This window comes from Euprymna scolopes, chromosome 2 (genome assembly GCF_053919585.1).
Source record: "Euprymna scolopes isolate OS-2025 chromosome 2, ASM5391958v1, whole genome shotgun sequence".
NCBI lineage: Eukaryota > Metazoa > Mollusca > Cephalopoda > Sepiida > Sepiolidae > Euprymna > Euprymna scolopes.
This window is the reverse complement of record NC_136483.1, coordinates 55,097,492-55,120,729: the sequence shown is the minus strand read 5'-3', so window position 1 is coordinate 55,120,729 and position 23,238 is coordinate 55,097,492. Positions and strand designations below refer to the sequence as shown.

Below are 23,238 nucleotides of genomic sequence, written 5' to 3'. Positions count from 1 at the left end.
TTGAAAGTCAATTTCTAAAATTTGTTCAACCCCAGCATGTAAAATGGGCGTTAAACCAAACATGATATGACTGCCATTGTGTCATTGACAGAACAACGTTTGATGTCATTTGTAATTTTATATCCCTTGCATTATCAGATGTTTATTCTTTTGTAATTTGAGTTTTCAAGATTAGTTTTTAACTGTGCCTAATCTTACTTTCTTGCTATCTTGGGATAGGATGTTCGTGATGATATTGGAGGGGCACAGTGTGCAGGATTGAAGGGCATTCTTGTCAAAACTGGTAAGTTATCTATTTTTTTTTTCTACTCATACATTTACATTCATCTGTATAAGAATTCTGGGTGCTTGTGTAGAATAGTGATGTTTTAAACCAACACATTTCAGGTGAAAACATTTATGTACTTGCGTGTCATGTTGAAATTAGTAGAAATTCACAAAAATTCCAAAACAATGACCCAGTAGAAAATATGCTAGATATATTTTTAACAAAATATCAGCTAGAATTATGTTCTGACATTCTGTATTTAAAAAGAAGATTGTATTTAGTCAAAATGGTCGATTGCAGTTACCTCCCCTGGATCTTGCAAACTCTTTAACCTTAAAACATATAATAAAACTCTTTAAATTGATAGACTTGATGAATTTTACTTTTACTTATTTTTCTACTGGATCTTTTTTTCATAATTTTTGGAATTTATACTAATTATGACATGACACACAAGTACATAATAATGTTTTCATCTGAAATATGTTGATTTAAAACATCATAATTCTATGCAAGCATTGAATGCAGTAGTACTAGCATTTAATACATATTTTTATTGTATATGTAAACAAGAAGTAGATGACAACTGATTTTTTTCCATCTTAAATTCAAAAGTTTTAACTACGAAAATTATTCATCAGTATTTGTAGAAAACAGATGTTTAAAGATAAGCATTTTACTTTTACTATAAAATGTCATCTGAAATTTTTAGATTTCATAATATTTTGAGTTTCTAAAAAGTGTACTTTCAATAGAGAAAGCAATATCTTAAGGTAAATACGTTTTAAAGTTTAATCCATTTTATTTTTTATCGTCATTTTCATTATTATATTCAGTTTAATGTCCGTGTTGGACAGCTTTTAGTAATTGACTTCCAAGCTAACTTATCTCTGGAGAAGTCTTTATTTATCCCTCTTACTCTCAAATCCATCTTTATACCTTCTACCCATGTTTTCCTTGACCTTCCCCTATGGATGAACCTGGTACCTCGATTGTTCTAAATCTATTAACGCAGGATTTCTCATCCATTCTTTGTATGTGGCCATACCATTTAACCTCCTGTCCTTCACACTTCTTATATTGTCATTAATTAATCTCCCTCTGAGCTCATTAGATATGAGCATGTCTTTAAGACTTGCATTATACATCCATGGTATCATTCTCATATCTCCATGCAATGCATGTCATCAATTTTCACTGGTCAAGTTTCATTTCCATACATTATCATACTGCATACACATGCCTGATAGTCTCTTCCCTTGGTGTATAAATATTTATTTCAGCTGCCTATGAGGTAAGTCTCAGACCAACATAACTATAATCTGAGAATGATCTCAACCAACAATCATTTATGAAACTAATGCCAAGTATAGGGTGATGGTGATCTGCTCATATTTCTACACTTGCAAAAACTTATAGCAGTTATTGATGAAACTATGGTTACAGATATAGTTTTTATTACATTGTTTTTGCTTCTCTCTTACTGAAACACAACCTCTGAATAAACTCCCATCGAATTTTTACTTTCTAGTGGGCTTTGCTGGGAGTTTATTGATGTGTGATTCTGAAAGAAATGCAATAAACAAATGCAAAGGTTAACCAATAAAACAAAAATAACGGAGAGTATATTACAAACATCTTTCTTTCTCGTCCTCTCTATCTTTCCCCCTCTGTCTCTCTCTTTCGCCCTATCTCTCTCTTTTTTTCATCTCTCTTGCTCTTTCTCTCTTTTGCCTTTTTTCTCTCTCTCCCTTTCATCTTCTTCCTCTCTCTCTTTCCTTCTTTTTCTCTCTCCTTCTCTTTTTTCTCCTCCTCCTCTTTTTTCTTCTTCTTCTCTCTCTTTTTCTCCTCCTCCTCTCTTTTTTCCTCCTTCTCTCTATTTTCGTCCTTCTCTCTCTTTTCCTACTTTTTATCTCTATTTTCCTCCTTCTTTCTATCTTCTTCTCTTTCTTTCAGCATCTCTCATTGTCTACTCTCCCTCCCTCTTCCTTTTGTTTACAATGCATTACATATATATAATATATATATATATATATATATATATATATATATATATATATATATATATATATATATATAGTATTGGAATATATTAAATAGTCTTAGGCCTATATGAATTCGTTCATAGAATAAATTATGAGTATATATCTGTACAAATGTGAGAAAACTTATTTATGGCCTGGGTGACAACAAACATGAGAAAATGAATCTATTGCGTGGGAAGCATTACTTATAAAAATAGCAAACAGACAATTACAGCAGAGAGAAGCTTCGACATCAAAGACCAACACACTCCTCTGATCTTGAGCATGTGGTACAATGGAGAAAGGAGTGGCTGGTTACTTTTAATGCATCTAAAACCAAGCTTCTATCTTTACATCATCAACGTTCTGATCCCCATTCAATTGAAATGAATGGCTCTCGTCTTGGGGAGGCCTCATGTTTTGACAAGCTTCTGGGCTTGACCTTTACTCCTGATTTGAAATGGAACACATAAATCAAATCTGTTACCAAGGCCACTGGAAAATGGTTGTGATCCTTCTATGGATCCAGTAGATATCTCACTGCTGATGCAATTCTCTATCTATATAAGAGCCAGGTACGTCCAAGGATGGAGTACTGTTGCCACATCTGGGAAGGAGTAGCTAGAAAGGACTTATCCTGCCTTGATAGAGTTCAAAATAGACTTTGTAGCATCGTAGGAGATGTTTTTTTCTCTTCCCTGCAACCTCTATCTTGGAGAAGAGATGTTGCAAGTTTGTCTCTGCTTTATTGTTATTTTCATGGCAAGTGCTCTACTGAACTTCAATCTATGGTCCCACACTTTCAACAAGAAACACTCGTCTAGCTGTAAACACTATCAATAATTCCCCCCACTCTTTATCTGTGCCTAAACCTAAACGTAGGTTCCATGAACAAAGCTTTTTTCTTAGAACTGCATGCCTATGGAATTGTCTTCCGTTTTCCTGCTTTTCAGTTGACTCCAATATGATTGTCTTCAAGTCCAATGTAAACAAGCTCTTGATGAGCCGTTCCACTTAAGTTAACAAATTTACTGAATTTCCATTACTAATGATTACTATATTGTCCAATTGACTACTGTACACTCTTGACCTTATCCTCAAGTGGTCTCTGGCCTTGATAAGTGGTTATGCCTATGTAAAAAAAAACAAAAAAAAAAACACTTGCTTAACACCAGCCAACCTGTTATTACTTTTTTGATACGCCATCTACTGACCTTTCAATGGCAAATTTCCAACAATAAGAAATGATCCTAATACAGTTTGTCACCTATAAAAAAACAACTTTTTGTCAGCATCTTCCAGCCTCTTTCTTTCTTGCATCTTCCATTTTTGTAAAAAAAAAAAAACAAAAAAAAAAACGGTTCTTGTCCAGAATTCAGCATAATGAAATAACAAAAATCTTTATGATGTATGTACCCATTACAAAATGAGAATATCATATTCCAAAAATTACTTAAATTGATTAAGTAGTTATATATATATATATATATATATATATATATATATATATATATATATATAATATAAAATCATTTCTCTTAACGGTTTTTATCAATTTAATATAAATCTTAGCTATTACAAGGCTAATTTTGATTTCTATTTCTGGAAAAGTTGTTAAAGGGAAGGTAATCAGTGATGAATTTTAAAGATGATTAAGCAAAACATGCCATCTTCACTTCCTCATACAATTTGATTTTCTTAATTAATAAAAAATAAGTACTTGAACAATTTATATGATTTTTGGAATATGACATTTTCTTTCTGTGACAGGTACATACATCATAAAGATTTTTCTGTATTTTTGTTTAGATAAGCACCAAAACAACTTTTTAAAATAACATTTTTTCGATCATTTTAAGAAGTCATTTTAGGAAGTCATTTGATAATAATGACAAAATATTAAAATAATCAGAGCTTCAAAAATATGAGTCTTTTTCTCTTTTCGTAAGGATAAAATTTGTTTATGTTTCTGAAAGCTAACCATTATTTTTTTTTACATTTATCTTTGTTTTAATTAAAAATGGTTCTTTTCTGTATTTTTCCCCTAGGAAAATATCGAGAAGGAGATGAGGGAATGATAGATCCACCACCCTATAAAACAGTAGAGAACTTCACAGCGGCAGTTGACCATATACTGGAAGCTTTTCTATGACAAGTTGTTTTTTTTTGTTTTGTTTTTAATTTTTAAACAGTCCTCTCTCCCATAAAACTATATTTATATACTAGCAGGAATGGATAAAAAAGCATGTGTTCTTCGACATGCAGTCATCACCCCCATATTACCGGTTTTATTACTCTAATTTTGGTGGTTGTCCAGAAGTCCCTCTATATTAAAAAACAAAAATAAAGAAAAATCTGCATGTAATATGTGCCCATGATAAAACGAAAATATCATATTCCAAAAATCACATGAATTTATCAAGTAGTTTTATTTTTAAGAATTTAATGGGAATTCGTAGGCATTACAACGTAAATCAGTCAAGTTTGAATCATGCTATCTTTCTTTGATTTTTTTTTTTTTTAGATTGTTTCCAAAATGGCAGAGGAGACAGTCATTCTTCAGTTACTTATAAAATTTTATTTTCTTATTTAAAATTAAAACTATTTGATCAATTTATGTGATTTTTGGAAAATAATATTTTTCTTTCATCACGGATATGTACGTCATACAGATTTTTCTTAATTTTTGTTTAACATAGGGGGACTTCTGGACAAGAACCCCATACACTAGCAGGAATGGATGAGAAACTCTTGTGTTCTTCTGCAGCCAGATTACCTGTTTTATTATTCTAAATTTTACATTTTATATTTTGTAGGGGTGAAGGCCAAAAATGTGTCCAGCATTGTTTGAGTGAGAGTGGTCTAAGGAGAGTAACCCAGCTTGCCAAATACTTCAATTCTTAGACCTAGGAATTTGAATGATTTCTGTTTTTTTAATTCATGATAATAACTTTGACCAAGCACCAAATTTTCATATAAAAATCTTACATTTGGTTTGTTCGGATTACTGTTCTCATCTTGGTTGTTATTTTCGCAACATTTCGACTAAATATAATCTCTGACCTTCAGATGCATCTGTTTAAACTCTGGAACCTATACAGTATTTGGAAATGGATCTGTAGTGCAATGGATAAAGGCATTGCTTAACAGCAAGTTCTAAGTGACAGTTTTCTGAGAGTTAATAGTTCAATCCTTATCACAATAATCAGTTTAAAATCCCATATAACAGATAGCTTAATAAGTTCCAAGCCTGACATATAGATGGCACGACTAATGAAAATTCATATAATTTTCATAAAGTACTAAGTTTCAAATGGCAAATATTAAAATTTGAGCCCAATCAGATTATAAGTTTATAATTATTTGATTGAAGCTAATGTTGATTATTTTCAAAAGAATAGTAAAACTGAATTTTATATGTTAATAAAGCACTGCTTTCTGGTGGGAAAATGTTTTTCAAGCAAAACAATGGTTTGGTAAGTGTTATTTGGACTCATTGGAAACATGGTTACGAAGTGGTATGCTGACTTTAAACATGGTCATGCAGACATAAATGACATTACTGGCCCATATTCAGCAGTTGTCATGGAAAACATAAAAAAACTCCACAAATACTTTTTGACCTATTGTAAATAGAAGTTGCATGAGAGAGCAGAGGAGTTAACAATATCAACAGGCAATGCAAACATTAGTGTGGCTTATGTAATAGCAGTTTTACAAAGGAGTTACCACTTATCAAGGCCTTCATGCCACTCAAGGATAAGGGTTACTTAGTGTACAGTAGTCAATCATTATGCTTTTCTGATACAATTTCTTTGGAGTCTAAAATGAAATTTATATGTATATATTCCTGTTTGTTTGGAATTTTAATATTCTTCGATAAAAATTTAATTTTTTCCATGTTTATAGTCTTCCTGCCCAAAAGAAAAACTCAATTAAATAAACTTTTGTCCAACGATGCCAAAAGTGACATGTTTATCAGCTGTTGCTCCTCACTCCATCATTTCTTTTTTTTTATCTGCTGTGTAAATGTTCCTTCCAACCCTAATGTTATTGATGATGATGATGAATCTTTATACTGTTTTATCTAATATGGGTAAAATGATCTTGTTTGGTTGAAGAATTTAAAATGTGGCTTTGAATCTGCTCTGTTACTGTTGTTTTTGTTTTTGTTTTCTCTTTATTTATTTATTTATGAATTTACTTTTATAATCATCTAAAGCTCCAAAGAAGTAGTATCGCTGGAGCATGATTACAGTTAAGTAAGCAACATAAATGTTTACAAAGTTGAGAGTAAATAAAATTGCCAAATACTCTATATTTAGCTTTTTATTACACATTTTTGTGTGCAAATAAGTGTAATTATTATATTGTATAAATCAGAGCCATTCAACAAGATAAAAGATGCCATGTACAACTTTTGTGTAGCAAACCAACTGATGTACAGAACCTCATGTATAGTTGCTTTCATGCATCTAAAATAAGATGCAACCATTCAACCTGCATGCTTTGCCATTAAAATGCTATTTGAAACTTAAAGTATTGTTGAAGTATATTTTCAACTTAAGTATTGTTGTCGCATCTGGGCTGGTACATCTACCGCTAGTTTCTCCCTCTTAGACAGGGTCCAAAAAGGAGTCTCAAATTTAATAGGGTCCACACTATCGGCCAAGCTTCAACCTCTGTGTTATCACCAGAGTTGCCTCCCAGTGCCTGTTTTGCAAGTACTCTAACGAAATGTGCTCTGATGAACTCAAGGTACCTGTGCCTCCTCAACCTACATACTTCTGACCAACCTGATAAGCAACAAAGTTGCACTCCTTCACTGTCCCTAGATACCAGAATGCCTTCTAATTTAATAGTCTATTCCCTCACACTGCTAGACTTTTGAATTTCCTCCCGGTTTCCTGCTTTCCTGATTGTACTAACATGCAGAAGTTTAAATGTGTAAACAGACATCTCGCTACTCAACTCCCACAATCCTCTGTTAAACATGATCCCAAATAGTAGCCCCCTCATGTTGAAGTGTCAGTATACCTTGTTTGGAGTAAAAAATGTGTTTTTTTTTTAATGTGATAGACTGACTAACAGACAGTCCCTGATAGATTTAAAAATACAATGTAGAAAAATAGCGATAAAGTTAATGGGATTTAGAAAGTGATCTTTCATATAATATTCTGTGAAATCTTCCATTTACATTGTCTTTGAAAATTTAAAATCATGAATATTTTGATCTTGGAAGATATTTGAAATTATTTCTTTGAAGAATCTATGCTTATAAAAAGATTGTAGTAGCAGACGATATATCTCTCACAAAATTCTAAGTCCATTTCTCAAAATAATTGAAGGTTTTTTTTATTTTTATTTTTCATATTTACTATCATCAACAAGAGTTGCAGGCTTGTTGTAGGTCCTTGATTGAAATAATGATTGTACCTCACATTCATTTTATTTATTTATTTATTTATTTGCTGTTATGTATGTTAAAAATGTTTCATACTAATTTTTGTTCAAATAAAACATTTTTCCATTGAAAATAAAATCTTTGTTTTATTTTTGCATAACTTTTTTGTAGAAATTTCAGTAAATGAAAAATGTTCAGCTTATGGAAGCTTTCATCAAAAAATATAATTTAGCATTTTCTCAACCTTTGTCTTATTTTGTTATTCAGACATTTTCTTTCTTGAATTCTCTATTTTCTTAAATTTCTGTTTATCAAATTCTTTTCAGAATAGATTTTCTTTGGAATTAAGTTCTTATTTTATATCTTCATTTTACTTGTTAATTCTGATAATGTCCACTCTGGTTCCTGTTAGATCACTGAAGTTAAGTGATATTGAGCTTGGTCAGTACTAAAATGGGTGACCATTTGTGAATGCTAGTTATTGTATGTGCTCTCCACTTACCTCAGCGTTGTTTCCAGTTGAACTGAACTTCTTATCACTAGAATCAAGCAGTGCTGACTCTGAAGAGGTGTTATTATAGATTGCTCAACCCTTCCGTTACAATGACACACATAGCCACCCTAACAGAGGGTATCCATTGTCTCTTGAGACTGAACAGAGGCCATAAACATTTATTTCCTCTTTCATTTGAGACATGGATTTAGTTCCAAAATGTTCTGTGGTTCAACTCGCAATTGTTCCATGTATGATTGCATTTCAAATTAACACCAAAATTAAATAATAATAATGTCAAAGGAGAACATGTCATCCATTATATTTCACAAGCCCTGTTTTGACAAGAAATGCCTTAAGACTCTTTGGATGTGCTCTACTGCTCTTGAAATATTTAATTTAAATTCCATTAAAAAAAACCTTAATTTATTAGAAACAATTAAAATCAATGTTTTAAAAAAATACGAAAGAAAACATCAAAAAACTACAGTCAACATATAAAGTTATTGTGTTGGATTTTCAAAGTCGGACATGAATATAGCATTTTAACTGACAAACCAGATTTGTATTATTTGGACTACTGTTCTAATCTTGAGTGTTAGTCTCACAACATTTTGGTTTCTTCTGGTGTATCTTGTTGAACTTTGGAATCTGCACGGAATTTCGACTGGAACCGTTAATTTAATTCACAGGGGTAACATGGTCTCATTTCATCAACCATGATTGAGTAGAAGTTTTAAATAATTCACAATTGTATTATTAGTAATGCCTGCAGTGGGGATTAAACCTTCAATCTCCAGAAGGTGGTCACTTAAAAATGAATATCTATTTAATACTTTATACAGCATCAATCCTCATCTAAAAAATTCAGCAACATTATTACAAATCAAGCATCACTCATTTTCATTTGTTGCTGTAGTGGCAATAAAATAACATTCTTAGCTACAATTTATTTTAAAAGTTACTTACTGTAGTTCAGACGACTACTTATATGAAATATTTTTAAATAATCACCTAAAAATGAAAATCTGCAAGGAGGATAACACATTTGAAATTGAAGAATATAATAGAAGTTGTCTACCTTAAGTTAAAAAAGGGGCAGGCAGATATAAATTAAAAACTAATATGACTTCCCAGGCAATGCTAGATAGGTACAACTAGTTCAAAATAATCCCAAACACAAAGTTCAAATCCATTTGGAACAATGAAAAAGAATAAAAGAACACCAATGAAATATATGGCAAAAAAATAAATGAAGAAATGATATAGCTAAAAGATAATTTCTCACATTTAGAGCCGAAAAGTCACTCATGTGGGATGCCACTTGTTCCCCACTTTTCAGTCTGTCAAGAATATCAGAATCTGTTGTCAGTACTAGTACTAAAGGCTGAAAACTTTCATAAAAGGAGCTTCTTTTTTTAAAAAAAAGAAAAACCTTGTTTTTTTTTGTCAAGGAACAGAGCATAGTATCTGTTCCAATGCTTCATTTAATCTTTTCTGTCCTCAATTAGTGGAGACGTCATTCTAAGCTGAGGCAATTTTTATTTTTGTTTCAATCCAGAGTACTCTTTTTGAGGGAGGTGGATTTTTTCCTCATATTATAAACTGGCCTTGGTCTAACTCTGCTTCCATGGAGAGACAAGTAAATAAAAACACTTGATTGCAATTTTCTTGGATATAAAAAAAAATTATGATGCCACATAGAAGTACAGATTAATTCATAGTCCTGACTGTTACGAAGTTGAGTGCGAGATCTCATTTCGATTTACGAAGCTTTCTCGCAAAGAAAACAACAAATTAGCAGGAGCAGCAAATACATTATGGAATTAGAAGGGACAGCCCCAACCATGACAAATAATAGCAGCAGCAGCAGCTAAAAACAACAATATTTACAAATCTTTACAAAATAATAAAATACTCAACTTTGATTGGTTAATTTCCAACAGTGTGATTGGCTGTCAAAATCCAACTTTGACCAATTAGAAAAGACTTCCGGTGGGAGCCGGGCACCTGCTAAGTCTACGTTTAAATAGAGAGGAGCCAAGCTGATCGGAGATTGCTCGATAGAGCCCGGCGCACGCCACACGAATCCCTGTCAGTTGAAAATCCAACTTCAAAACCAAGGAGAGCAATCAACTTTAACCCTGGCCAGTTGGGCCACGGGTCTCGACTAAAACCAAAAGATGAGCAGTACAATAACTTCACCGATCTACCACCAGCTAATACTGACTTCCACACCTACCACTGGTCAAATCCCCAGCCTAAGGATCAACAAATCCATGGAAGGTGCTGCTACCAGATACTGCTGCTACATATACCAGGAGACTTGACAGCTTGCTTGAGAGAAGAGACGACTGCAGAAATGGTTTCGATAGACAAATCTGCAAAGTTGCTTCCCTTAATGTTTCCCATTGAAAAACAAACTCTTATTCTCCAGGATTGTAATCAACATGACTCACCACAAAGAATAATCATAAGAGGAACAACATTTCATAACAAGTAGATGACAAATCTGCTGTGTTGCTCACCTTAGACTTTTCGTATTGAAAAACAAACTCTTATCCTTCGATATTGTTATCAAAAACGCCACCACAAGGAATAACAATTATGGACACGTTTTATCAACAAAGAAGGATGCAAATCACCGATAAAGACTATGCTGAAATGAATAACCTTAACAGCAAGGACAAACTTGTTGAACTGAAGAACATTTTATTTTATTTTGCTTTTCTTAAGTTTGGTTTTAAAATAAACGATTGAGTAATCAATCGCTTAAAATTAAAATTATATTTTTTGTTTGGTTATTTCCCGCCACCATACGCTTATTCTTAATATAACATGACCTTGGATTTAAAAGCAGACTCTCATTCTTCATCCAATAATATATAAATATAAAAAATAAATATAAAGTAAATTTATAAAATACTAATTAAGAAATGCTATGCTAACCTAGCAGCTGTCCTCTCCAAACTTTTTTACAAATGCCTTTCCCAGAATTGTTCCCTCACAGCCGGAAAATTGTCGCTGTGGTTCCAATATTCAAGAATTCTAGCAAAAGATCTATTGCTCCATCAGTCTCCTCCCCCTTTTCACTAAAATTTTTGAATCATTAATCAATCAAGTGCTAGTCCACTACCTCATAAATGCTAAGCTTCTTTCTGACCAACAGTATGGATTTAGGAAAGCCTATTTTCTTATGAATATTTTAATCGTCTGTTATGCACTGGATAAGGCAGGGGAAGCTAGGGCAGTAGCCCTTGATATATCCAAAGCCTTTGACAAGGTCAGGCATCAAGAGACTCTCATTAAAATTAAATTATACATTATTTCTAGATGAATACTTAATATAATCAGATCCTTTCTAGACAAAAAAAAAAAAAAAAAAATCCAAGTCTTTGATAGTCATACATCTAAATAATATGATATCAATGTGGGTGTGTTTCAAGGATTGATTTTGGGGATTTTTATTATTTCTGATATTCATAAACAACCTCCTTGATAAAATAGTTTTTAAGATTGGAATATTTGCTGATGACACCATGTTTTATAATAGACGTAAAGAAAAAACAAATGTACGTATATTCAAAGGCAGAACTGAAGATGAATAAGAGTGAATAAAAATCATTATTATCAAGAAATACATATGTCTATTACAAATGGAGTTTGGTAACTGTCTGAAATCAGAAATTTGCTATTAATATCTATCTATCTATCTATCTATCTATCTATCTATATATATATATATATATATATATATATATATATATATATATATATATATGCTGCTTGTTTCTTTCTTAGTTCACACACTTAGCTTTGAAAAAGCCAACAGGCAATTGTTGGAGGTTAAACTGCTTTGCTTTTAAAAAGGTCAGTCTGGCAACCCTTGACAAAAATATAAGAGTGACCTCCCTTTGATATAGCTTCGTATTTGAATATAATAATAATAATAATAATAATAATAATAATAATATAATTGTTGTTATGACATGAGAAAGGAGATCATAGTAATTTTGACGTGCAACTGTTCTTCACTGAAGGAACAAGTCAGCAAAACGTTACATAAAAAGGGAACATTTGGAAGAAACAGGTCAAAATAAAGAAAAACATTGTTTGCCAAGAGGTGTTGGTTGGACTGAAGGAGTAAATTAAAGATTGTCTCTTATGATGTGAGTTTATTCTTTGTATTGAACTATGTAGCACAATATTACTTTCTAAGTATTTATTAGTAATTATTAATTTATTTTATTTGGGTCAGTTCTATATTCAAAATACAATGGATACTATTTTCTATAAAAATGCTATTAAACTCTTATTTACTGCATTTTTGTCCACAAAAAAAAAAAAAAAAAAAAAAAAAATTTGTGCTCTCCAGGAAAATATCAGCTTTATGAAAACATGTTTATTGATTAAATATATTTCTCATTGCGTTGAATTTCCAGGTCCTGTTAGTAATTATTAATGTACTGTTGTAAATTTCAATGCTCAGTTCAGTGAGGATGGCAATGTAGTACCTGCTCTGTTGTCATGAGCCCGCCCTCCAAAATTATCTTCTCCTGAAGAGAAAGTAGTCTAGTAAGATCATCTTCCCAGGCATTATCTCCTCCTTGGGGAGAGGGCAGCTTACATCAATAAAAAGTTGTCAAATTTGGTTGGTTATTAACGGACTCAGCATCTGCACTATATTTAACAACATGAACATAGGTTTGGTGTGATGTCATAGACTACTTCATAGTATTAATTAGGAATACTCAGTATTAAGATACTGAATGAATATATACGTAATTTATTTCGGACATCTTTTATATCTATAGAAATTAAAAATAATAATAAAAAGATAAAATAATTAATAACGTGTGTCACGTTAACCAAAGGGGGCACCCGGGATTGAACCGGGGACCTCTCGATCTGCAGTCGAATGCTCTACCACTGAGCTATACCCCCACGGTAACACTGAATTCTTATTTTATCGTATATGAAGACAATTTAGAGCCGTCTTATTTTGAATTAAAATTTTTGTAATTTCTTTAATATAGTATTGTTATTAATTATAATAAAATTAATATTTAGATCATTGAACTATTAATAAAAATAAGATATTTAAAGATTTTTAAATAAATTACATTCACCATGGAAACGGTAAATTGTCTAAATTCAAACAAATATGGTTGACACCGCCCCTGATGTTGTTGGTTAGAAACTGTGTTTACGACAAGTGACAAGCAGTGAACACAAATAATCATTTATCTTTATAAAACGCTTTTTTCTTTTTTTACAATGTAAGTATATAAATGGGTTTTATTATTTGTAAAAAGACAGAATATTTTCTTCGTGTCTGTTACGTTGTTTTGTATGTATTTTTTTTTTTTACTTTGATGGAAACACAACCTCTTTATTTATTTCTCGTTCTTTCGCTCTTTCTTCTCCCTTCCCCTCTCTTTATTTGCTTTGCGAGTTTTTTGTTTTTCGAATTAATCTTAAAATTTGCAACGATATTAAAATTTATAATTATTAAAACCAAATTAAACAGTAATTTAAAATTACCTTTTCAAACTGTTCAGTCGACGTTTTTTTTTTTGTTTTGTTTTTTTGTTTTGTTTTTTAAATGAAACTTTAAAAACGAATTTAAAAAGACGACGATTGAATTGTAAACAAACACACTTTGGGTGCTTCTACAGAATTTGAACTGCAACAAAACCAATTAAATCTAAAACTTAGGGTTGAGTTAAGGTTTAAAAAGAAAGAAAGAAAGAAATTTAGTTAAAAATCTGTAGAAACATCCACCTTTTTTTTCTTCAAAAAGTAATTAATTATGATTTTTCCTATTTCAGTCACCCAAATTATTTAGCATGAAATAGATTTACGATAGAGTTTCGGAATTACTTCCAAACAACGTGTTTTATTTCTGTATTTATTTATTTATGACTAAATCTTGGTTTTATTAAAAAAGATGCCTCTACAGAATTTGAACCGAACTAAGCCAAAAACATAGGTTGGTAGAGTGAAAAAGAAAAAAAAAAGTTAAATATATAATCAAAAAAAATAAAATAGTAAAATAATGTTTCCTTTGCAATTACCCCTAAAAGTGGTTTCTTAGTGTTCTTTAAATAGAAAATTATGAACTTGAGTTATCGTTCTTCCTTAGCTTCTTTTTTCAATTGTATATAGATGGAGACTATATTTTCTGGTATAGTTTTCATTTCAGTATTTCATGAGCAAATTGTTAGCTTATAATTTAGCATTTTTAATGTTTCTTTTTATTTTATTGGCGCTCAAGTAATAAGAGTCATTATTTTATTTTTTACTTTTTTTTACAGACCATTTTTACTTTTTATCTATACAATTACCTTGCATATTGCTAGAGAATTCCGGGTTCGTTTTTATGGAATTTTTTTCTCAATTATTTTATTATATGTTAGAGGGGGGGGGATCAATTTCCGATATAAATTTAATGTAAACTGATCTCCCACTTTATGATGATCATCAATTTGACCATTTTTTTTTTTTTTTTTTTTACATAGGCATCACCACTTATCAAGGCCAAGAGGCCACTCGAGGATAAGGGTTAAAGAGTGTACAGTAGACAATTGAACAATATAGTAATCGTTAGTAATGGAAATCGGTAAATTTATTAACTTATATGGAACGGCACATCAAAAATTTGTTTACGTTAGACTTGAAGACAATCGTATTGTAGTCAGTTGAAAAGCAGGAAAATGGAAGACAATTCCATAGGTGTGCAGTTCTAAGAAAGACGCTTTGTTCATGGAATCTACGTTTAGGTTTAGGCACAGATAAAGAGTGGGTGAAATTATTGATGGCGTTTTCTGCTAGATGGGTGTTTCTTGTGAAAGTTTGGCGAGTGGGGGGGGGCATAGATTGGAGCTCAATCGAACACTTGCCATGAAAATAACGATAAAGCAGAGACAAACTCGCAACATCTCTTCTGTTAGAAAGAGGTTGCAGGGAAGACAAAAGGACATCTCCTATGAGGCTACAAAGTCTATTTTGAACTCTGTCAAGGCAGGATAAGTCCTTTCTAGCAGCTCCTGCCCAGATGTGGCAACAGTACTCCATTCTTGGACGTACCTGGCTCTTATATAGATAGAGGATTGCATCAGCAGTGAGATATCTACTAGATCGATAGAAGGATCCCAACCATTTTTTCAGCGGCCTTGGCAACGGATTTAATGCATGTGTTCCATTTCAGATCAGGAGTAAAGGTCAAACCCAGAAGCTTGTCAAAACATGAGGCCTCCCCAAGACGAGAGCCATTCATTTCAATTAATGCCAGATGGGGATCAGAGCGTTGATGATGTAAAGACAAAAGCTTGGTTTTAGATGCATTAAAAGTAACAAGCCACCTCTGTCCCCATTGTACCATTTGCTCAAGATAAGAGGAGAGAGAATCGGAGGGAACTTGGTCATTTACGGTCTTAGATGTGCTACGATAGATAGTAGTGTCATTAGCATAGATGTCTACGAATGATGTAAGGATGTGATTTGGAAGATCATTAATGTAGATTAGGAAGAGAGTTGGGCCCAGGATAGACCCCTCAGAGACTCCAGTATTAATACTGTGGGTTTCTGATTTCTGCCCATCAACCACTACTCTTATGAACCTATCAGAGAGAAATGATTTAATAATTGAGAAGACATTTTCAGCTATACCGTAGGTGGAGATCTTGTGAAGAAAACCTTTATGCCATACTCTATCAAAGGCCTTTGATATGTCAAGAGCAATTGCCCTAGAAAGGTAGCCTCCGCCGAGAGATTTGCTAATTCTATGAGATATAATTATGTAAAACTGACCGAGTATTTTGTTAGAGAATTTTTTTTTTCCAATATTTTAGATATTAGATTAGCTGCTGACTTTCCTATATAAATTTAATGCAAAATGATCATCTATTTCTTGGCCATCGCCAATTATGGAAACCAAATGTAGAAAATAAATACAGCCATTTTTTTTGCTTATTCTTTTTTACAAGAGTAACAATTTTTGGTTTGTCTTCATGATTGTACCTATTTACTATGCCTCCCCACGGGACAGAGTTAGACACCAGGGTCGTTTTTTAACGTGGAGAAAAGGTACAAAGATAAAAATTGTCTCAGTCGTGAAGGATTTCTCCTCCACCGAAAGAGAACAAGAAAATGAAGTGCAGCATCTGAAGAACAGATACTACACTTTGATTTTGATCATTATTGTAGCAAAATTCGAAAATTGAAATATTGAATTTCAAATGAAACAAATGGTATCTACTATATTGTCAGATCACAGCAATGAACACATCAAAAAATTACGAAAACGATAAAGTAGAAAATTAATAATTAATGAAAATAGTTTTCAAAGACAATTACTGAAAATTGAGTTTTGCAAAAAAAAGAAAAAAAAGAAAAAAGAAACCAGATGTAGGGACTTGGTTGACATTCACCGATGCCCAGTATCAGAGTCGTGATTTGAGCACAGATAAATGTTTCTCAACCCTTAACAAAAAAGAAAAAGAAAAAGATTGTCAGAAATAGCATTAAGGTGAAGACGATTTCAAAAGTTCAATAAACAGAAAGAAAGGATAATGATGTTATTGTGTTGACGTATTTCTATGTGTGCGTGTGCTGATTTAGCATGAGAGTCATGAATGTAATAAAGCTAAAATGTTCAGGAAAGGAATATTTTGGCAATGAAGTTAATGTTTGTAACTTGTATGGTCGCTAGGACTCTATATTTATATTTGTATTTAGTCTGATAGATTTTGAATTAAATGCGTAAAGCAAAATAAAGAGAGAGAGAGAGAGAGAGAGAGAGAGAGAGAGAGAGAGAGAGAGAGAGAGAGAGAGAGAGAGAGACACACACAGAGAGAAAGAGAAATCTTGCTCTGACTGAGGCAAAATGAAATGAGAAGGGTAAATGTTAATTTTCACTGATTTGGTACTTCCATGTGGAGAATTGAGATGTGTGACACGTGCGAAATGATGTTGGTTGTTTAACGTCGGAAAAAAACGACGGAGTCAGTGATTACAGCATGCTGGTGCGACTTCAACTCTGGGCTCAACTGACTGCTTTTTGCGCATTTGCCCGTTCTATCATGAACAAACTGGCTCCCAGCAAAGGCTGTTAAAAAATCTTTTGGAATTTGCTTTCCTCGCAATCCGATTAGATGAAAAACACAACATCCCTGTGAGGTAAAGTGACTTCAACTACATCAGCGAAACAAGACCAGTTTTAGTTTTGTGTTTGCGGAAATTGCATGCGTGTAAACAACGGATGTATGCGGAACCGAAATGTTGTTTGCACAAACACTTTTAATGTGGCGAGTCACTGCACAGAAAGAATCGTAACAAAAGGCTTTTTTGAAAATTTTTGGCGAATTTAGCAACGTGACAATTCCTTGGTTTTACTTGAAATTTAATATTTCAATTTTTGAATTTCGGTAAATTTTTACGACGTGCCCCAGTGTATTATAAGTACTCCAACCTCCCTATGTTAAGAACAGCTTTCGGAATAAATACCCCTGAAAGCCATTCTTAACATGAAGTAGTTGGGGGGGTATTCTGAAAGCCGTTTTTAACATGGGGTGGTTGGAGGTGTTTATACTATGCTGGGGCAGGTCATAAAAAAAATACCTGAATTTCGCTACAATAAGGAAAAAGAACCCACTTTTTTGAGGAGGTTGTTATTTACCGATCATTTTTTTTTTTTTTTGCTGTTGTTTTAATTTCTACAACTACCATACTTTTACAGAATAGCGTGTGATTAGTTTTTGGTTTTAGCATAACACTTTTTATGAATTCATTACATAACTTTAAAACAGTTTCTTTTTTGGAAACACTTGTCCTCTGAATACATGTGCTTTATCCATGCCTTTGCTCTCAAGTTCCGACACTCCCCAAAACGATGCCCACATGAACCCCCATACTCACTACTTTGCTCATGTAACAGATTCTGGTAAACGAACATATTGACACATTCTTATGACTTGAAAAGCTTCTATGGGCAATGCTTTAACTTTTTAAAGAAAAAAAATGTGAAAAAAATATTTAAAAATATAGCAAAGTGTCCAATGGAAAAAAAATTTAAAAAAATGGTCAAATTGGTGATGATCATAAAGTGAATAATCATTTTATGTTAAATTTATATAGGAAAGTGATCCCCGTCTTTAAAATTTAAAATATTTTATACGAATTTAAGATAATTTCTTTTTCAACAGATTTACAAATTATAGCCTACCTAATGTGTTCATTTATTATCATAAAATAAAAATAAAAAAGTTTATTAATTATAACCTTTATAAAAATGCATGAATAAAATGTTAGTAATGGGGTGTTACCAGTTTTGCAAGGGGGGGGGGCGTCGACGTCACCAGTCGTAAGAGTATTATCAATAGGTGCCAACAACAACCTTTAACATGAAAATGATTCGCAACACTGAAGAACAACATAAATCAAATAGCAGTCAACCTGAACTACCTTGTTTACATACATGAAAAAATGATTTTTATTTAAGACAGTAATTATTTGATATAGAGGTGGAGTATAGACCATTATGAAGCTAATATAGTGTTCATCAATGTCTAATTAAAGTCCATATTTTTTAGAAAATGTCCCGAAATATATATATTTTTTTTAATGAAATTTTCACCCCAAACAAGGCACAATGCAACTTTGAAGTAGAGGGCTACTATCTAAGACATAAGTTGTAGGGATATTATGAAGGGAGGTGGGCAGCAAAATGTCTGTTCACTTGAACTTCTGCGTGTCAGTACAATTGGGAAAGCAGGATCCCGGAAGGGAGTTCCAAAGTCTAGCAGTTCTGGGGAAGAAAATATTGGAGTACAAGGCTTTCTTACACCTAGGTATCTCTACTGTGTAGGAGTGGGATTTAGCTGCTTGTTGGGTTTGTCGAGAGGGTACAAGTGCTCATCTGTTCATCAGAGCATTCACCATTAAAATATTTAGTGAAGATAGTTTCAAATAAATTCTGTGTTAGCATAAAAGAAAAAAATTTGGAAAAAAATTGTTCATAGTTACTTGGTAAGGTGGAAATTCCTGGTAAGGTAATCGTCCACATGTGTTAATCCTGGTGCGCACAAAATCCATGATGCAAACTTTTAATAGAGCTAGCAGCAAGGAAAGAATGTTGTTAACTAACTGGGTTGTCCTTCCTGTGAAATGGTATTTATAGTCGAGACCACAACATTCTCAAAAGGTCTGGCCTGTTTTGGTATTCGTATGCGCGAAGACAAAAATTAGTCTGCATATTATTTACACGGGCTTGAGATGGAGTATGCATTGAACGTTACACTATTTGTTTTAAATGGCGAAGTGGCGTTCTTCTTAGAACTGACCTCTTGAAAATAATTTTGATTTAGTTATCTCCCTTTGACTGTTCAGAAAACGTGGATTCGTCTGTATGATGGCAATTCACTACAAAATTCTTTTTACATTTGGATTTTTTTTTTTTATACAAAAAATGGTGATGGTTGTAAAGTGCTTGATCAGTTTACATTAAATTTATGTAGGAAAGTGATTCCCTTCCTTCTAAAATCTCAAATATTTAAAAAATCAACAAAAAAAACACTGGAATTTTCTAACTGAAATGATCAATAATTGTACACAGAAAAAAAGGAAAAATATTGGTGATGGTCTTAAAGTTTTACATCCAGGAAACTGATCCTCTTTGTAAAATCTACAACATTTGAAAATAAGTAAATAAATAAATAAGACATGAATTCTCTAGCGATATACTAAGTAAGATAGATATGATAAAGAAAAGAGAAAAAAGCAGAAACAAGTGTTGCTGATGGTGATGATATATAAAGAACAAGTGACATTTTATTTTTATTTATTTTACTAAAACATGGTCTAAGTAAAAAAATAAATTGTTTGGGAGTCATGTTGAGAATTATTTCACTCTAAATAACTAGCATCGCTGTAATAAGAATAAACCATTAATTGCCAGCCATTTAAATTATCAAATAATTTTGCAGTAATTCTCTGAGCAAAATTTCGAAACAACCTTCTATTTTTTATTTATTTATTTTTTTTTTTTTTCAAAATCTTTCTGGCATTAAAATTTTAAATTATTGAAAAATAAGAACTGATATTCTTAAAATGCATCCATTTAATCTGTGTGTTCTTTCTAGCAATAAATATATAACAATGCTTTTTTTAATTTCGCATGTTAATGTCTATTGAAAGCATAGAGGCAGAAGATAGCCATGTCTGTATGTGTAACACAGTACACATTTATATATGTGTTAACATGTAGACAGCATCGCAAGGTAACAAACAACAAGGAATCATTCGACTCACTTTTTTCTGTTGAAACAACAGGCATTCATTTCACCTCTTTAATGTCATCATGATCCTTTGTCTCTGACTTTTGTCCTCTCAATCGTGATCATGATCCTGAACTTAATCATCTCTCTAACGTGATCGTGTTCATCGGTATGAGCATACATTCCTCCTTTTACGATCCTCTTCTTTTTCCTTGCCGGGACATCACTTTTCACATGGCTCAGTCATTTAAACACAGCTGTCATACGCATATCCATGTTCTATTACATATGTGTCTGAGATGAAATAAAGAAACGGTCACCAGAGTTCAAAGTAAAACACCGTCTTTTCTACAGTAATATAAATATCTTATCTATTTAACCGAAGCAAAAATACAGGAATGTAAATAAGTTGAGTTGCTAGGTTTACAGGCATCTTAGTAGAAATGTAATTTAATTCCAGTTGTTGGTCTTGAGTTTATTCCTGCCTCTCATCACTATGATGATGACAACAGGTGAGAGGATATGCCACATTTGTCTATGCTGAAGTCTCAATTCAAACGAATGCATTTGGCGCTTATTCAGCATTCTACAGAAATTAGTAGTCGCCTGTGTATCAATGCACAAGTTTGGATATGCCTGTATTTTTTTGTCACTTAAATAGCAACTTATTATGTAAGAGAGTGCATATACATATAAGAGAAAATAGATCTTTTGTAATCTAACTGCTACATTACCCCCTACTTAGACTTTTAACCAATAAAAATAAAGAGATACTTTATTGGTTGTAGCAACACATGAGAATACATTTGAATTAAAATACCAATTGCAACAACAGAGTAAATAACTATTCAATGCGATTAAAAATATCTTTGTTTTGTTGATAAGTGCAGAATGTTTTTTTTTTTTGCTGAAAATTGAAAAATGTTCTTTGTGATTGCAAAGTGTTCCATGTTCGGAGTACATTTGGCTAACCAGTATCCATGTGGGTGTGGTTTAATTGTCAGCAGTGTTGAAGGTTTCAAGTGGCGCTTTTAAGTGTTTGTACACTGACAGGATAAAAATGGAAGTGTCCAGGCAGTAAATTCACATCTTATATTCAGCCAGATTCTAATTGATATAAGTTACACTGTGGATGAAATTCCGGTGTGAACCAGTTCTTGCAAGGAAGAATCAACAGATTTGCAATGAGCTTTGAGTATGCAGAGGTGAGGTGAATTCAAAGTAATCTCGCAGAAGTTATTCATCCGCTGTAGAGATGGGAATGTAGTTATGTGCAAGAAGCAAACTCTAGAGTTGACTGATTAAAAATGTCGATTGATGGCTGATCCAACCTCACTTGACAAAGTTATTGTTTTTTTTTTTTACATGAGATTCACTACTTATCAAGGTTCGAAGGTCACTCGAGGGTTAATGAGCATATGGTAGTTACTGAGACAACAACGTATAATAGTTAGTGGTGGAAATGGGGTAGAAATGGATTATTTAGGGGTGAGGACTCAATAAGAACATTGCACTTGAAGACGACCATATTGTAATCAGCTGGAAAGAAGGCCAGCAGAACAGAGTTCCACAGACTAACAATTCTATGAAAGAAACTTTGTTCATGGTATTTGTTTTTAGATTTAATAGGTGATAGGGTGTCTATGTGTGTATGGGGGGGGAACTATTGTTTGTCATTGTAGGTAGACAAGTATTTTTGTGAAAGTTAGGCAAGGAGGGATCATAGATTGGAGCTCAGACAAGCACTTGCCATGAAAATAATGATAGAGCAGACACAGGCTCACAACATCTCTTCTGTGGGAAAGAGGTTACAGGGAAGAAAAAACAGTATCACCTACTAGGTTTCAAAGCCGGTTTTGAACTTTGTCAAGGCAGGATAGAGGGCTTCGAGCAGCTCCCACCCAGATATAGCAACAATATTCCATTTTAGAACATATCTGGCTCTTATACAGATAGAAAATTGCATCAGGAGTTAGATACCTTCTGAGGCGGTAAAATGACGTAACCATTTTCCGGTTATTGTTTACAGATAGTGAAGTAACAATGAAATAACACTGAAACACATTTGACAAGGTTTTATGTCTTGAAATGGCAGTGTTGAAAACAAGATAAAGATGTACAAAGATATTGCTAGCTTAGAATGTGAATTTACCAGTCTGTATCTATGCCTAAGAAAGGGTAGAAATACTTGCGACAATGAATATTGAGTATGGGAGAGTGGTTGAAAGACTGAGGTTAAAGTCAGTAGTGTGTGTGATTATGCACTATTGCTAGTGTGGGGTAGTAAAGGTAAGAAGTGCATGTCTTAATGCACTGTTGTGCATACAGGAACGTGCATGCATGAATATGCACTTTTGCAAGTAACAAGTGTTTCAAACATAATTGCCCACAGGTTTTCATAATTACCATTCATTCTTTATGACATCATCTATTTTCAAATACAAATATGTATATTTCTTTTCTTCATAGTGTCATATGACAAGCAAACAAAATCCACAAAGTTTTAGTTGTCAGGTCAATAATTGTTATGTATATTATTAAATATCACCTCTCCACCCTCACTCTCTCCCTTGTAGGAGGGAAATGTTGTGCATTTCTCTCCTAATAATTACTTAAATAAACACAAGGCCAAACGACAATGCTTTTAACAAAACAATAATAAAAGGTTTATTTAAAAAAGGCGAGATTGTATCTCAAAGTGGAGAGAAAGAAAGAAAGTGTAAATATCTGTTTGAAGGTGTCGTCTGCCATCAGACTGCAGTCGTCAACAAGTA

The 23,238-nt window shown here is 32.7% G+C and overlaps 2 protein-coding genes and 1 non-coding gene across 4 annotated transcripts in view; 2 read left to right on the top strand and 1 right to left on the bottom strand.

Annotated features, from left to right (window-relative positions):
• The window catches only part of LOC145291458 (haloacid dehalogenase-like hydrolase domain-containing protein 2), a 40,461-nt gene extending 32,627 nt beyond the window's left edge, over positions 1-7,834 (top strand). Inside the window, exons 6-7 of one of the 2 annotated variants that reach the window (XM_080137327.1) lie at positions 220-283; positions 5,109-7,834. In XM_080137327.1, the coding sequence (XP_079993453.1) occupies positions 220-283; positions 5,109-5,143 (99 nt within the window). In that variant the 3' untranslated portion in view covers positions 5,144-7,834. Of the gene's footprint in view, positions 1-219; positions 284-4,340 lie in introns of both variants that reach the window. The other variant, XM_080137320.1, reaches the window with a different exon arrangement.
• A 5,227-nt stretch (positions 7,835-13,061) lies between these two features.
• On the bottom strand, positions 13,062-13,133 carry Trnac-gca (transfer RNA cysteine (anticodon GCA)). Its single transcript has one exon. It is a non-coding gene; the product is annotated as a tRNA-Cys (tRNA).
• A 202-nt stretch (positions 13,134-13,335) lies between these two features.
• LOC145291448 (dynein axonemal intermediate chain 3-like) overlaps positions 13,336-23,238 on the top strand; it is an 89,828-nt gene continuing 79,925 nt past the window's right edge. The window contains exon 1 of the mRNA XM_080137308.1: positions 13,336-13,468. The gene's annotated coding sequence lies outside the window, so the exon portion shown is untranslated. The remainder of the gene's footprint in view (positions 13,469-23,238) is intronic.